At 44.0% G+C, this 15,690-nt stretch overlaps 1 protein-coding gene across 1 annotated transcript; it reads left to right on the top strand.

The window, feature by feature from the left end:
- The first annotated feature begins 2,536 nt into the window (after nt 1-2,536).
- Nucleotides 2,537-4,585, top strand: LOC135700471 (2',5'-phosphodiesterase 12). Its single transcript, XM_065220989.1, has 2 exons — nt 2,537-3,750; nt 3,821-4,585. The coding sequence occupies exons 1-2, from the start codon at nt 2,537-2,539 to the stop codon at nt 4,503-4,505; spliced, it is 1,899 nt and encodes a 632-aa protein (XP_065077061.1). The 3' UTR covers nt 4,506-4,585.
- The last annotated feature ends 11,105 nt before the right edge of the window (nt 4,586-15,690 follow it).

The raw sequence follows: 15,690 nt of genomic DNA, 5'->3' as shown, positions 1-15,690 counted from the left end.
CAGGGCTCTACATGTTCGAAGCTCTAAAATGAACTCGAGTTTTGTTTCTCTCATACAAACGTGTTCAACGCTTCATTTCTAAAACACCTAGCTAGACTATCAGCAAGAAATGATAATGAAAAAGAAGCACGTAGAAGGAAACGGCTGTGGATCTTCTCGTCGTTGCTTTGCCCATCGCTTTCAATGTAAGTAACGTCGATTTTCTAGTTAAACGAAACCTCATTATGGATTTCAATCCCTTTTCACGAACACTCTATCACCGCTCTTTCTATTTGTTTAAATGCGTTATGTCCCGTTTTCGTTAATTTTTTTAGATAAATATGTGGATGGAAGATAAATTAAACATATTACGTGTAATCTTCAAGTGTTTTCACGTGAGAAATGCTTTAAATATGTAATTTCATTTTCCGTCATATACGTCATGAAACCTCTGTTGATGTGTTTCATGAAAGAGAAAACTATCAAAGTCGAGCGCTCTTTCGCTCATCCGTTTCACCGAAGCTTGAAAGGAAGACCAATGGAGCGACGGGAGAAAGAGAGACAAGCGATTGAACATTTGTTTGTGCACGCCAACTGAGGTTCTAGAATGCTGCGAAGCTGTTCGACTTTAAGGTGATACTCTAAGGAAGCCTTAGCGTGAAACTTCAAAGGCACAAATGTCAGCTTCCACAAAACATACTAATTTGAAATTGCTACTCCCTTTTGTAGTAGCACAGCAAACAAGGAGTAGCAATTTCAAATATGTATGTTTTGTGGAACCTGACATTTGTGCCTTTAAAGTTTCACGCTAAGGCTTCCTTAGAGTGTCCCCTTGAAAAAGAAAGCCAGCAGTCTCTTCTTCGCATTGATTTGGTCGATTGAAGCTGATATTGTGACGCCTTGAGACTGACTCTATCCACTGGAAGTGATGCTCAGACCCCGTTATTGCCATATCGACAAACATCCTCCTTCCACTCCTGCAATGCTAAGTGCCGCCAAAACTGCCTCACGAAATCTTGTGGAAAGCAATTGCTGACTCTGCTGTATTGGGTGTTTCTGGATTTGCTGCAGGAAAAAAATAAATTAAATTAAAACACTACAATAACTCAATTTACCGGATCTTCTGAAAAATAAAAATTGAATCGGTGGCGTCAGGTCCTCTTGCTGACACTTAAAAGATGGGTGTTGACTTTCGGATGCCACTACCTCGGCCACTGCATAGTGTCGTATCGGTGTATCTGCTTCTCGATCTGCTTGTATGAGTCACGCTCAGCTTGATAATGGGCTCTCATTCTTCCTCAAAACCCAAAATACACGTGAGAAAAACATCTTTTGAACGGGAATTAATTTTCTAAACAGAATCGAATTCTACATAGGTAAGTTAACAGTGATCTTTCATTAGAGCCCGTAAACGTAAACAATGACTTTTTCACAAATTTCATGAGAATGAAAACTCTCCCAAGTAAATCACCAGCATTGTCGTGTAAAGGAAGAGGCCCTTTATTCCAGGCTCTATCCGATGAATTCGGTGGCTTTCATAGATAGATTTTAATTTATGCAAGAAGCCATTTACAAAGTTTACGTTTGCAACCTATGCCTATATGAAAAACCACTGTCGAAGTGCATAATTTGAAACTTCACATTCAATGTTTGTTTTCGCGCCTTTTGGATTCACTTTTCAATGAATATGGAAAAGCATTTTTGACAGTTGTACAACTTTACTTTTGAAAATTTCACTTTTAAAATTACAACTCGGAAGTGAAAAAAACACTTTCAAACCAACAAAATCTATTTCTATTTGAATTTTCTCGAAGTTAAAACTACTACATATTGGAAAATTTTAATTTGAAAACGCATAATTTTTATTGATACAATATTTGTTGTTTGTTGCTTGAGGCAGGGCCGATGATTTGTTTTGAATTTATTTAACGTTGCGAAAAGCTTTAGCAAAGGACATATCATTTGTGATGACAAGCAAAACGCCGTTCCGGTTGAATATGGCGTAACAAGACAACCCGCTCTGGTTTATCTATATCGAAAATAGAAAATTTCCATTTAATGGTCTATAAATTGCACAGTTGTAAAATCGCGAGTTGCATCCAGAAATTTAACGAAAAGCTTAAAGCAGGGCTTAAAACTACTCACCTTAACTTCTTTGGATTGATTCAGAAGGTCTAAAAGACATTTTCCTATTTCCAATGGTCCAGAACATTTTCTTCCTTGTTTGGAATGCTGATGGTCTCCGGCAGTAAATATTCAGCCAAGCACAGAAAAGATTCCTCTGCTAGTATCAAGGCTAGTATTAACATTTAGAATAAAATGAAAATATACATTAGATTACTTTTTGTACGATGGGTAAAAAGCCTCTAATCGAAATAAATTTTATACATTCTGTGTTTATAATATTTTTGAGTGTAGAATTACGAAGCACGTCAAGCGTCCATTATTTTTTCTGTGGTCAGCACACGCGCACGCACTTTTATTTTGACAGTCCTTATCCCTGACCCGACGCTGTTGTCAAACGTCAACTGAGACGTCAGAAGAAGCAGAAAAAAAAATGCTTCTTCCACTAGTGCCAAGTTTAGGCATCAGGAAAGGTTTGGTTATCAGCTCGTTTTTCCGAAGCAAAAAGGTTCTGCCGATTGCCGAATTAGTCACACGATCCAGTTCCAACTTTGTGTTACGCCATCGGTTCAAGATGAACGTTGCCTATTTCCGTCAGCTGCCCAACGAAGCTCAATGTGCAATCTGCTTCCATTTGGCCAGTGAACGATACAGAATCGATAAGGTGTTCAATTTTTCCAGGAATGTTACGGAGAACATCGATGCCAGCTTGGAAAGGATGCGAACCAACATTGAAAAGGAAGTCAAGAAAAAGTCCAATAAAAAAAAGAAAAACAAACCTGGAACAGGTGAGCAGTTACCGGAAACAGAAAACTCGCAAGCGATGCAAGAACTGCCAGATGTTAAGGTACGATTTTTCGACGTAAGAAAGGAACAAGACCTCCAGGATATTACTATATCGGAACTTTTGAATAAAGTCCGCAATGAGGAGCAGATACTGCTGAAAATATTGGATGATGACTTCCGGATAGATTTTAATTCACCTTCAGTCCAGAGCATCAATCTACCTCAGTCGATCTTGGCCGGATTTTATGTGTACCCATCGAAACTTGAATTAATATTCGCCGAAAGAGAGCAATCCGAATTTCAATGGTACCGAGGAAAAATGCCAAAATCAAACAATGCTCAACAGATCGAATGGACCCCGGTTGGAAGTGGATTTTCGTATAGGGCTAAACCTGATGATGTTGGATGCCATCTCAAGATCGTTTGTGTTCCTAAAAATGCACACAAAGCGGGACCACCTACGGAGGTTGTTTCCTCTTGTGAGATACAGGCTGGTCCTGGTCAATGCCCTTTCGACATTCGTCACCTGTTTACACAGAGCAAGCTGGTGAGCGAATTTCAATTTCGAGTCGTTACTTACAATATTTTGGCTGATTTGTATGCTGATAGCGATTACAGTAGGACCGAACTGTTTAAATATTGTCCAAATTATGCATTACATATCGATTATCGGAAGCAGCTCTTCATCAAGGAAATCCTGGGATATAATTCAGACATAATCTGCCTGCAGGAAGTTGATGCCAAGATTTTTGAACTGGACTTGGTACCAGTGCTACGAATGAAAAACCTCGAAGGACATTTTAAAGCAAAAGGAAAAACTGCTGAAGGATTGGCCACCTTTTACGATGTGAAACGATTCGAGTGAGTTTCATTGATATCAACAAAGCTATCTCCCAAATAGGTATTAATATACAATTTATTTGTTTAACAGGGAACTGGACAGGCAAGGTATCACGTTTGGAGAAAATTTGGAAACGAACGTGGCCTTCCAAGGGCTTTGGAATCAGATTAAATTGAACGAAAAGCTGTCAGCCCGAATCAAAGATCGCTCAACTGCAATACAAGTTACACTACTGCGATCCCGTTCCGCTCCGAAGAAGCACTTGTTGGTAGCCAATACTCACTTTTATTTTCATCCGGACGCTGATCATATTCGGTTACTGCAAGGTGGATTCTCCATGCTCTATGTCCGTGATCTTTACGAAAAGTTCGAACGAGAACTTGGTTTGGATAGAAAAGATTTTGCCATTGTATTCTGCGGAGACTTCAATAGTGTTCCCGAGTGTGGAATGTACCGTTTGATGACGGAAAGGTTCGTCGGTGACGAAATGGCCGATTGGCAGAGCAACGAGGAAGAAGCCGTACGAGGAGTGACTCTGTCGCAGCCATTCTTGTTCAAATCGGCCTGCGGATGTCCGAAATATACCAACTACACCGTTGGCTTCCAGGCTTGCATCGACTTCATCTACTATCAGTGCGAAGCTCTTCGGGTTAACGACGTGGTGCCACTGCCCAGCGAGGAGGAGCTGATGGCGTACGATGCCATTCCATCGCCGGTATTGCCATCTGACCACATTGCTCTCGTGGCCAGTCTTGAGTGGAACTGTAAATCCTGATAAACGATTGTGGTTTTATTATTTGCAATGTCAAATAATTGTTTATATTGTAGTAATAATAAATGTAAGTGGAAAAGCAGATTTACATATGTATATGAAAACCAAAAAAAAAACATAGATTTTTTTTCAAATTGAACCTCGTTGTCTAAGTTTAAATTCTGAAAAAAGTTGAAACATAAAAGTGGACGCATTCTACATTTCTCAATATGGGAACGACAGAATATTGTGTGGCACACTGCATACAAATTAGCCCCATATAAGTTTTGTTTAGACATGTGTTATATGTATGCCTCCCTTAGCTCAGTCGGTAAAGGTGCAGCTACAAAGCAAGACCATGCTGAAGGTGGATGGGTTCGATTTCCGGTCCGGCCTAGGAATTATTCGGGTTGGAAAATTGATGAGTATGATCAATGCCAACATTTCAAAGGGGCGTAATTGCTTTAGTAAACAATGACTTTAGCCGTCAATTTCTCGCGAATGAAATCTTACCTCTCCAAAATTACAATGCTAGCTGCTAGAGGAAACATTCCTCTTCCTGCTGGTGTCATTATTTTTCATGAGTTAGCTTTTATTCGAAAGCCATAGTTTACAAATGCAATTACGCCCCTTTGAAATGTTGGCACTTTATATTAATATTTTATATTAATGCATAAATGGTACAGGCATCAAAAGCTCTCAATTAATAACTGTGGAAGTACATGATAAGCAATAATCTTGAGAAGTGAAGAAGAAGAAGTATATGAATACCACGTTTGTTTGATAAAATCCCCCTCCCCACCATATGCAATGGTGTGTGCTGGAGTTCAGTATCGAAATAGGTCTGTTGATTTCCAATGGTGCATCGTCCTCCGGCTATCCGACAGAAGTTGTCGTCGGAACCGTTGAGAGTCAAAATAGACCCTGGCAGATCCATCAACTCGAGTGGCCATTCCACGAAATTTTCGCTTACAGCTCAACGCGTTGACCTTACCTTTCAGCTACGTGCTTTTATAAAAACCCTAATACTGGCTCAAATGCGGCAGCTTTGCGGAGCCAAAATTAATTATACTTTTCTACAACGTTTCTACACACTTAGATTTTTTCGCCGAGATGGGCACCACCGAGCATGAATTTCCAGCAAAATAAAATGCCGAGCTGCTCGGTGGTGCCCATCTCGGCAAAAAAATCTAAGTGTGTACACACTTAATCTAGCTCGGTAAAATCTCCAACAGCCGATTACCTCGGCATTTACTTTTGCAGATATCTCTGAAAAATATCTGTTTGTTAGCTGATATCTCAGCAAAATGTTATTTGTAAGCTGAGTCTCGGTAATTGTTTTACAACTTCCTCTGTCATTTCGTTCGGGCATATTTGATTTCGACGATTATCTTGCTACGGTTTCTTATGACTTCCATAAAGCTGACCACCGTAGCATCATAGATGTATTGTCTAGCATGGTATGGGAGAACATCCTTGATCCAGATGACGTTGAGGCTGCAGCACAAACTTTTTCACATGTCTTGGCATATGTCATTGACAGACACGTCCCGAAAAGAACTCACCACCCCTGGAAGACGAGAGACCTACGTAGGTTGAAGTCAATCAAGAGAGCAGCATTGAGAAGATTTACGGAGTATCGCACGGTTCCTCTGAAACTACATTATGTGGGGCTGAATCACATGTACCAGCGAGTCAGTCGTGAATGCCTTTCAAGTTTCCAACGAGGCATCCAGCGCAAACTTAAGCTACACCCGAAATCCTTTTGGATCTACGTGAACGAGCAACGCAGGGAATCCGGCCTCCCATCGTCTATGGAATTCAACGGAGAAGTTGCTGCCACCGTTCATATGCCACCGTTTTTCCGACAAGTTTGTCAGTGTATTCCATAATGAGACACTAACTGACGACCATATTAATTTGGCTGCCAGAAACGTTCCAGTAAATGATCAAACGCTGGGTGCAATTGATGTTAATGCTGAGATGATTTCTGAGGCCGCGACTCTGCTCAAGTCATCCTTTAATCCTGGACCTGATGGAGTTCCATCTGTATTTTTGAAGAGACATATTGCTAGCTTGTTAATTCCGCTTTTTCGCCTGTTTTTTTTATTTTTTCCGTAAAAGTATTGTTTATTTCTTTGTTAAAACATTAATTTACACGTATTATTGTTCACAATCGATGTAAAAATTTAGGGCACTAACATCTATTCTATCGTTAACAGAATTAACATAGTCGATGTACAATACAAAGATTTTCAAAATTTCGTTTCGTTTTCTTATCCCTATGTTCAGAAGTTCTGGTCGAAGCAGATCCTCGATGGACAGCCTTTGCCAGCCGCCGAGTATCGTCGTAGTCCTCTGCTGTATGGAAGCCCATGCGTGCGCCACGCGGGGGCAGGCGCTGAACTTGTGCTGCAATGTTTCAACCGTAGCGTTGCAGTGCAAGCAGCTCTCGCCGTCTGCCCGTTGGATGATCTTCATCAACCTTCTATGCTCCGTCTTCTCGTTGATCAGCATATACAAGCTGCTCCGCTGGCTTGATGACAGTTGTTTCGACCCGATATTCGTCCATATATGTCTCCAGTTTGATCCAGGATATTTTCTCTCGACCCGTGGTATATCTGTCCGCTCCAGAAGAACACGATGAATTTGGTCGCTGGAGGGGTGTTCTCGGATAAGTGGGGGGAGAAGTGGAATTTGTTGGGCTAATAGTTTAAGGCAAGGAAGATCTGCGGGAAGAGGAATTGCTTGGTTCAGAAGGGACTGATAGTAGGGAAGGGAGCCACTATCCTGTAAGTGACGGTTCACCAGAAGCGCTTTGCATTTGAGTGCCGGTAGCTGCAACTTTAGTCCGCCAGATGCTTTGTCTCGTGCCAATTGTTCCATAGGAACCCGCGCCGGTTGGCCGCGCCACAAGAAGGAACCCATGGTTGCTGTGATTTTCGCTGTGTGGACATAATATGGTGGAAGGATTGATGCCACGTACCAAATCCTTGCCGTGATATAGGTATTTAGCAAAATAACCTTCTGTTGAAGGTTAAGTCCCCTCATCGAGTGCAGCCACAAATGTTGAGCAAATTTGGTAACTTGAGCATCCCAATTAATCTTAGTCATTGCGCGGATTGAGTTAGTGAAATAAATGCCAAGAATCTTCACCGTTTCTACTGTTTGCAACCATGGCACATTCAGTGGATCTCCATCAATGAGCCCGACGTTGATTGCAACAGTTTTCAATCTATTGAGCTTTGCGCCGGCGGCACGTTCAAAACGTCCGAACAGGTCATTGATGCGCTCAATCACGCGTGTATTGGTAACTATAACAGACACATCATCTGCGTAAGCCACCACGAGATCGGGGCCGACGAGTGGCTCCAGTTGTTGCAGAAACGGATGGAGGTAGATGACGAACAGTATCATAGACAAAGGGTCCCCCTGGCGAACCGAACGTTCGATGGCGAAGCTCTGCGAGAGATGCCCGTTGACCAGCAGGTGAGACGAAGATTGTCCGGCAATACGAGCCAGTAAACCGACGAAGGCTGGGTTTATCCCCAAATGCCACATCGTTCCATAGAGAAATGAGTGGGACACTCGATCGAAAGCGTGATCGAGATCGTAGCTTATTAGTTTCCCTCTCCGCTTCCTCGCTATCAGCTCTGCAATGCGATCCTTCAGAGAAAGAGTTGCTGTTGAGTGCCCTTCGTTAGAGCACTTCTGCGCATCGCTCAAAACCGGGTACGACCTCAACACAATCTCCAAACGAGATTTGAGTATACGGCTGAGGATTTTGTAGTCTGCGTTTAGAAGGCTGATCGGTCGGTATCCTCGTGCCGTGTTTACAGTTCCTCTCTTTCGTACAAGCGCGATTACTCCGTTGACGAACTCAGCGGGGAGCTCCGTGGTCATAGCTTCGTTTAAAACGAGATTTAACTCTCGGTGGATGACATCGAACGTACGTTGGTAAAATTCGACGGGAAGCCCGTCGCTGCCAGCAGCCTTCCTTTTAGCCGATGTGCGAATAGATGACATTATTTCTGCTGTTGTTATTTCAGCCATACACGCCTCGTTTCGCTCGTCGCTTTCTGGAATCACTCGTTCGCAGTGGAAAGAAGATTGTGCCTCCTCGCTCTCGTCAGACGCTGTGTAAAGCTCCCTGAAGTAGTTTAGCAGGTGGTTTTCAATTGTTTCGGAGCTGTTTAGAGTCTCGCCGTTCTCGATACCCAGCTCTGTTATGACGGTTTTTTTTCCTTCGCCTCTCGCCAAGCTGGAACGTGCTGATATTTTCCCCCGCGATGAATGTATCGTTGATACGCATAAAGTGCTGGGAAAACATTCGCTGGTGAGTAAGCATCTGCGCTTTCACACGGTTGATCGTAGCCAACATCGTTGGATTTTGATAATAGTTGTCATATGCTTGCCGAAGCTGCGAATACAAACGTTGGTGTTCAGCATGAAATTCCCTGTACACGTCGCGAGATTTCCACCGAAAAAAAGAAAGAATTTTCGGTTTAGCGCATGATATCCACCACGTTATCCAGTTTGGAAAGTTCCGTCGCTGTTGGGTTACATATTGCCATCTAATCTGGAACTCTTCGATGTTCTCTGCAGTGAGAATATGGGGACGAAGGGACCAGTAACCGCGGCCAGGTTCGCGTCCGAGGTAGGGAGGCATATTCTTGCGGTAAGCGCTTTGTGGTTCGTAAAAGAGCATACATGCGTGGCTGCACTCCGGAGATACGTGCATAGACCATTGCTGACGTATATGCGGTCGAGCCTGGAGACCGAGTTGTGCGTTACGTATGTGGAGGAGGGGGTCGTGGGGTACAACTTAACCCAAACATCGTTGAGTTGTAGCTGCTGTACCGTGGCCTGGAGAGCGGGGCTGCTGTTGAAGCCCGACGAGTCACATGATCGTAGCACACAGTTAAAATCTCCGGCAAGTATTAGATGTTCGGTGTTGTGCCGAAGATAAAAGGCGACGGTATTATTGAAGAAGCGTTCTCGCTCGGCACGCATTGCTGTTCCCGACGGTGCATATACGTTTGCAAATGTGGTGTTTTCAACCCGCAGAGCAACGAGCCTGCCATCCAAGCTCTTTTCTACATGGGAAAACCGAATGTATTCTTTTAGCGCTATTGCAGTCCCCCTTCTCGAATGATCGACATTTGCGACAACGTTATAGCCAGGAATCGAGAGCTGCTCGTTCTCCACTTCTTGCAGAAACACGATGTCAAGCTCCATCGTTCTGATAAAATTTCGGAAGGCATTGAGTTTTGTTTCGTTGGTGATCGTGTTTATATTGATAGTAGTGATGTTGTAGCTGGCGATTGGATTCACGATTGGTTTTCCAGATCCCGCTCGTCATCGATACCATCTCGTCGCTTTCTGGCTCTAGGGCGTCCTCTAGAGTTTGTGCTGTGCGTTGACATTGCCGAGTCGTCTGTCTCGTTGCCATCGACTTTCCACCATGAGGGGGCTGTTGACCGGGCGTGTTGGACAGCGACCTTTTCTCCGGCGGCGGTTTTGGACCCGATACGGGTATGATGGAGAGAGTGAGTGGAGGAAATTGTGTCTCCGACTGCGTGTTAATTGGTTTTTGTGTAACCGACAACAACTGCTGTTTCGGCTTCTTAGAAGGTGGGGGTTTTGTCTGCAACGTTGGCTTTTGGCTCCGTGGCTTCGCATTTGGTTTGGTTGGTGTTGGTGCAGGCTGCTTTGTCGCATCGGCATACGACTTCTGCACTAGCAGCTTTTTGTTCTGCACGCAGATGGCGCCGATGTGGATGAAGTCCCGGCAGTGTCGGCAAGTTTGACGTTGACCAAAATAGGATAGCAACGTCGTTTCCCCATCGATAGTGACCCACGACTCGATGTTGTGTTTCACGATCATCTTGGCAATTCGAACACCAGTGGAAATGCCCGGAAAGTACAAATCACCTCCGCACATGTGTTCGCGAACTGAGATGACGTCACCGTACGCGGACAGGAATTTGATGATGGCTTCGTCTGATACGTCCTCAGACAGATCGTACAGCTTCACCTCCACTGCCCCGTATTCCATGGTTATTCGCAGGGGAACCGTCTTCCCCTCACCCACTTGCACTTCGTGTTTTCCGTCGTGTTCTTCGCACACTTTTTGTGCCAGCTCCAGGTCGACGACCTTCACGAACTTCCCGCACCCGAGACTTCTGCTACACTGTATTCTCAGCACTTCACCGGGCTTTAAACCCAACATGGTTCCAACAAAGCTATGCACTTTTGCATAGTCCGGTTTTTTCGGTAACATCGCATAATCTATGCGGAATGTGTTCGCGCGACGCGCCATCGTGGAGTCGTAGTACGTGGGAAAACGCTACGGCTCGGCGATGGAAAAACGCAGCGCGACAAACGATATATAGCTTGAGATCGACTTCCAGAAATAGCGATAGCGTAAGTACGTCTGCTTGGCTCGGAAGTTGAGCGCGAACTATCTGTTCCGAATGTCTATTTCCAGTGGCATATTTCCATCTTGCTGGAAATTTGCGCACATGTTTCCCGTCCACAAAAAAGGAAGGAAACGAGCTGTGGATAACTATCGAGGAATTACATCGTTAAGTGCCGTTTCGAAGCTATCCGAGCTAGTGATTATGGAACCGTTGCTGTCCCATTGCAAGCAGTATTTGAGTGCTGATCAACATGGGTTTACTGTCGGCCGCTCTACAACCACCAATCTGCTGTATCTCACATCGTATATAACCGAAAGCATGTCGGATCGGGTTCAAACGGACGTTATTTATTCAGTCCTATCCGCAGCATTCGACAAGTTGAACCATGCTATTGCGATTGCTAAACTCGGCAGGCTCGGTGTATGCGGTAATCTTCTGAGTTGGTTTCGATCATATCTTACCAGTCGCCAACTGAAGGTTGCCATAGGAGATTACAGATCAGCTAGCTTCTTCACCACAGGGAAGCCACATGGGACCGTTGATTTTTATACTGTACTTCAACGACGTGCATCTGGTCATCGAAGCTCGTCGGTTATCATATGCAGATGACTTCAAAATCTTCCTACGAATCTGCTCCATTGCTGAGTGTCACTTTCTTCAACGTCAGCTGAATGTATTCGCTAGTTGGTGCATTTTTTTTTTTTTTTTTTTTTTTTCTTTATTATAGAGATTTTTAGCCTGAGGCTAGTTCATCTCTTAAACTAGTTGGTGCAGTTTAAACAGAATGGTATTAAACCCAGCCAAATGCTCCGCTATTACGTTCTCACGAAAACAACAACCGATAATATTTAGCTATGACCTGCTTGGCTCAACAATCGAACGCGTGAATCACATGAAAGACTTGGGTGTGATCTTGGATTGGCAGCTTTCATTCCAGCAACACATTGCATATGTTGTCGATAAGGCGTCAAGAACTTTAGGGTTCATTTTTAGGATAGCTAAAAACTTCACTGATATCTACTGTCTAAAATCTCTCTATTGTTCGCTTGTTCGATCGACGCTTGAGTATTGTTCAGCGGTTTGGAACCCAAACTACAACAACGGTGCCGAGAGAATTGAATCTGTTCAACGTCGTTTTCTTCGTTTTGCGTTGCGTAGATTGCCTTGGAATGACCCGTTTCGATTACCCAGCTACGAATGCCGTTGTCAACTTATCAACCTAGAACTTCTCCGGACTAGAAGAGACACAAGCAGAGCCCTAACCGTGGCCGATATCCTGCAAGGAAGGACAGATTGCGAGGCTATCGTGAGGCAAACTGACTTGAATCTTCAACCCCGACCGCTTCGTAATAACCTTGTGCTAAGGGCCGGCGCACAATGCATACGTTTTCGGGTTTTTTGACAGATAATTATTATTATTATTATTATCTCTATTTAGGAGATTTTCAGCCGCAGGCTGGTTCATCTCCGGGAGCCCCAGAAGGGGGCTTCCCTAATAACATAGTTGAGATTTTGGAGAACCCAGAAGGGGTTCTCCTATAGGTTGGTGGAGCTCCAGAAGGGAGTCCCCTTAGTACAGAGTATTTTTAAACAGAGTTCATTATAGTTCCTGTCTTGGTTCTTAGCGTGGTTGGCGGATCATGGTGTGAATGGCGGTGGTCGTTGTCGAAGGCAGTCAGGTAATCGTCATGTGATATCCAGGCTTACTCCAGTGGTGTCCATGTTCGAAGTGTAGTCATTTTGTATATATTGATTATATTTTATAGAACAGTCCAGCATCTTTTAGGAAAACTATTAGGGCTGCTTCCGTGGACGGGTCGTTAGAGAGGGCGTTACGTATGCTGTTCGGTATTCCATGGAGGAGCCGGATGTTATGGAAGCAGGGACATTTAACAATCAGGTGTTCGACTGTCATAATCGTGTTGCAGGAGTCGCAAAACTTCCGAAAAGAGGCAGCACTACCCATGTTGTGGGTCACTCGGGTGTGTCCGGATCGAAGCCGGGATAAGACCTGTTGTTCCCATCGGCTCGTAATGTCATTCCATTTGGAGGTGTCGCCCTTTATTTTTCTCAGGAACGGTCCCTTGTTTGCGAACCACTCCCGGGCCCAGGCGTCTCGGAGGGATGCTTTCACCCATTTTTTTACGTCCTGACTGGGTACAACTGTGGTGGCCATCCGGCCGGAGCGACCTGTGGCAGCGAGATGATCTGCTTCACAGTTGCCCCGGATACCGCAATGGCCGGGTACCTGGATCCCTTGTATCCAGGGGTGTCTGGATGTTGCTGAATTCAAGGCGTATAAAACGCTGGCGGAGTCTGTTAGGACACATATGGGTTTATTGGCGGGTGTCGTGGTGGCGAAGTGGATGGCCGCAGCCTCCGCCGAGAAGACGGAGCACTGATCGGGTAGTCGAAAGAAGTAGCTATTGGATACATCCGCTACTCCGAATCCGACCTTCCCCACGGCCTTAAAGCCGTCCGTGTAACGGTGTTGAAAATTTGCGTATTTAGTTCTCAGCAGCTCCGCTACGTGGGCCTGCATGGCACGGGAGTTGTTACCTGCCTTGAAGCGCTTGGCAATTGAAAGATCAACGCGTATGGTTAGTTCTGTCCATCCTCTGGCTCCGTTCCAGTATACCCTGGACACGGGTGGGAGCTCCTGATGGACCAAGTTTCCGAGAGCTCTTTCCCCTCCCTGAGGAGAAAGACCTCGTGGTTCCCGGTGGTCTTTTCCAGGTAGCTGGTCGTTCTGCAGCTCAGCGTTTCGGCGACTTGGTATTGAAACGGTAGTACACCGAGTTCGACGCATGCCGATTCAGCCGGTGTTGATGGCCGAAGTCCTGCGACGATTCTGATTGTCTGGTTATACGTTGGGGCTAGTCGTGTGGTAAGAGAGTCGTTGGAAAGGCAGAACAGTTCGATCCCGTAGAATAATCTACTGTTTACAGTGGCTTTGGCCACTTTTAGTAGAATCTCTCTGTTACTGCTCCGGTGTGGTTTGGAAAGTGTCCGGTTTAGCCGCGTGCGGCAGTTGGCTTTGATTTCAAAGCAGTTGGGATTTGACAGATAATCCCCCCTATTCTGCGAGTCACGTGACTCTCTCTCACCGCTGAGGTGACAATAGTCACCTCGTGTGAGGTGACTCTCCATTTGATTTGCAAAGAGTGAGAGAGTCACGTGACTCGCAGAATAAGGGGGAATATATGGGCTAACCTTTAGAAAAAAAACCTGAAAACGTATCTACTGTGCGCCGGCCTGCCTCTACGTTGCACAAATTATGGAGCAAACGGTGCGATTTGCGGACTGCAGAGAACATTCAACAGAGTTGCATCTGTTTTCGACTTTCAGCTCTCCCGTGATGCGCTTCGTCGAAAGTTTTCTTCTGTTTTCGCCGGCAGGAGTAACTGACTATAAGATAGGGGATGTAATGCCGGCCTAAGTGTCCCTAATTTGGGCCTATACATAAATTCAGCAATCGACTAAATTTTCAATAGCGACCAAAAATATCCATTCGTACCGTCCCAATGACGCATTCATCTAGATAAAATTGATAAATAGCAGATTTTTAGAGATGGGCCCAATCTTAGATCCATCGGCCAACATTAGAGCCGTTTCCCCTATATGTTTCTTATGTTATGACCATGCTTGAATGTATTTTTTTAACTATAGTTCATAAGGTTAACATCATTGGGGCTTCATCCAGCCTGTTGATGTAAAACAACAATAAAACAAAACAATGACTTATGCGGTATAAAAACCCTACAACAGCGAATCAAAACGAAATTTTGCCTTAAATTCTATAGAAAATTCTTGATTTTTTCACCATATTGTAAACGTGTGGTTCTGTAAAACCCTATGATTTTTTTTTGCATAATTTACTTCAAAATTTTCCGTAACATAAATTTAGCTCTGACCTATTTTTGTCTAAACGATACGAAACGAAATTTTCAATTTTTGGTAATAACAATAAGAAATAGCAAATATAATATTCAATTGTGAGATATTGCCCGCAAAACCATTTTCCGCATGTTGAAATTCCACAATTCTGCTGTTTTCGTAGCCAAAACCCAAAAGTTCCGTGAGATTGCGTACAATTCTAGATAGAGCTGGAATTAGGGCGTAACAACCTTTGTAAACAATATGTCTTCTATCGATGATTTCTAGGAACTCAAGGCACGCAAACCAACACAACTGTCGGGTAGGGGAAGTCTTCCTCTACCAGATGGTATTGTTGATTTGCGTTGGCGAGCCTTTACTTTCTAGAAATCATCAAAAGAAGTCATTGTTTACAAAAGCTGTTACGCCCTAATTCCAGCTCTATCTAGAGTTCCGCATACCCTTACCTTACTACCCAAGAAGAAAAGCAGTCTTATAATAAACCATAAAAGACGGGAAATCTAATGTTTTTTTTTTCAAATTTACCAACGATAAATAATACCTTAGCTCAGTCGGTAAAGCCGCAGCTACAAAGCAAGACCATGCTGGAGGTGGCTGGGTTCAATTCCCGGTCCGGTCAAGGAATTTTTCGGGTTGGAAAATTTCTCGATTTCCCTGGGCATAGAAGTATGATTGGACTTGCCACACAATTATACCAATGCAAAAATGGTACAGGCATCGAAAGCTCTAAATTAATAACTGTGGAAGTGCATCTAGATCACTAAGTTGAGAGCACGCAATAAGCTAATATGCGATATGCAATAAGCTTGAAATGCGAAGAAGAAGAAGAAGAAATAATACTAATAACAGTGTAAATTGGAGCATTTCTTTCGCAACAAATGTAAACAGTA

This window comes from Ochlerotatus camptorhynchus, unplaced genomic scaffold (assembly GCF_037179485.1).
Source record: "Ochlerotatus camptorhynchus isolate MF236.1 unplaced genomic scaffold, CSIRO-AGI_Acam_v1.1 ptg000137l, whole genome shotgun sequence".
NCBI lineage: Eukaryota > Metazoa > Arthropoda > Insecta > Diptera > Culicidae > Ochlerotatus > Ochlerotatus camptorhynchus.
Note: the sequence above shows the minus strand (reverse complement) of the source record. Positions and strands in the feature narration are given on the sequence as shown.

Excerpts from the sequence above, each read along its gene's own strand:
- LOC135700471 (XM_065220989.1), top strand. The coding sequence starts at position 2,537 with ATGCTTCTTCCACTAGTGCCAAGTTTAGGCATCAGGAAAGGTTTGGTT. Across the intron at positions 3,751-3,820 it reads TACGATGTGAAACGATTCGA|GGAACTGGACAGGCAAGGTA; the intron begins GTGAGTTTCATT and ends TTTGTTTAACAG.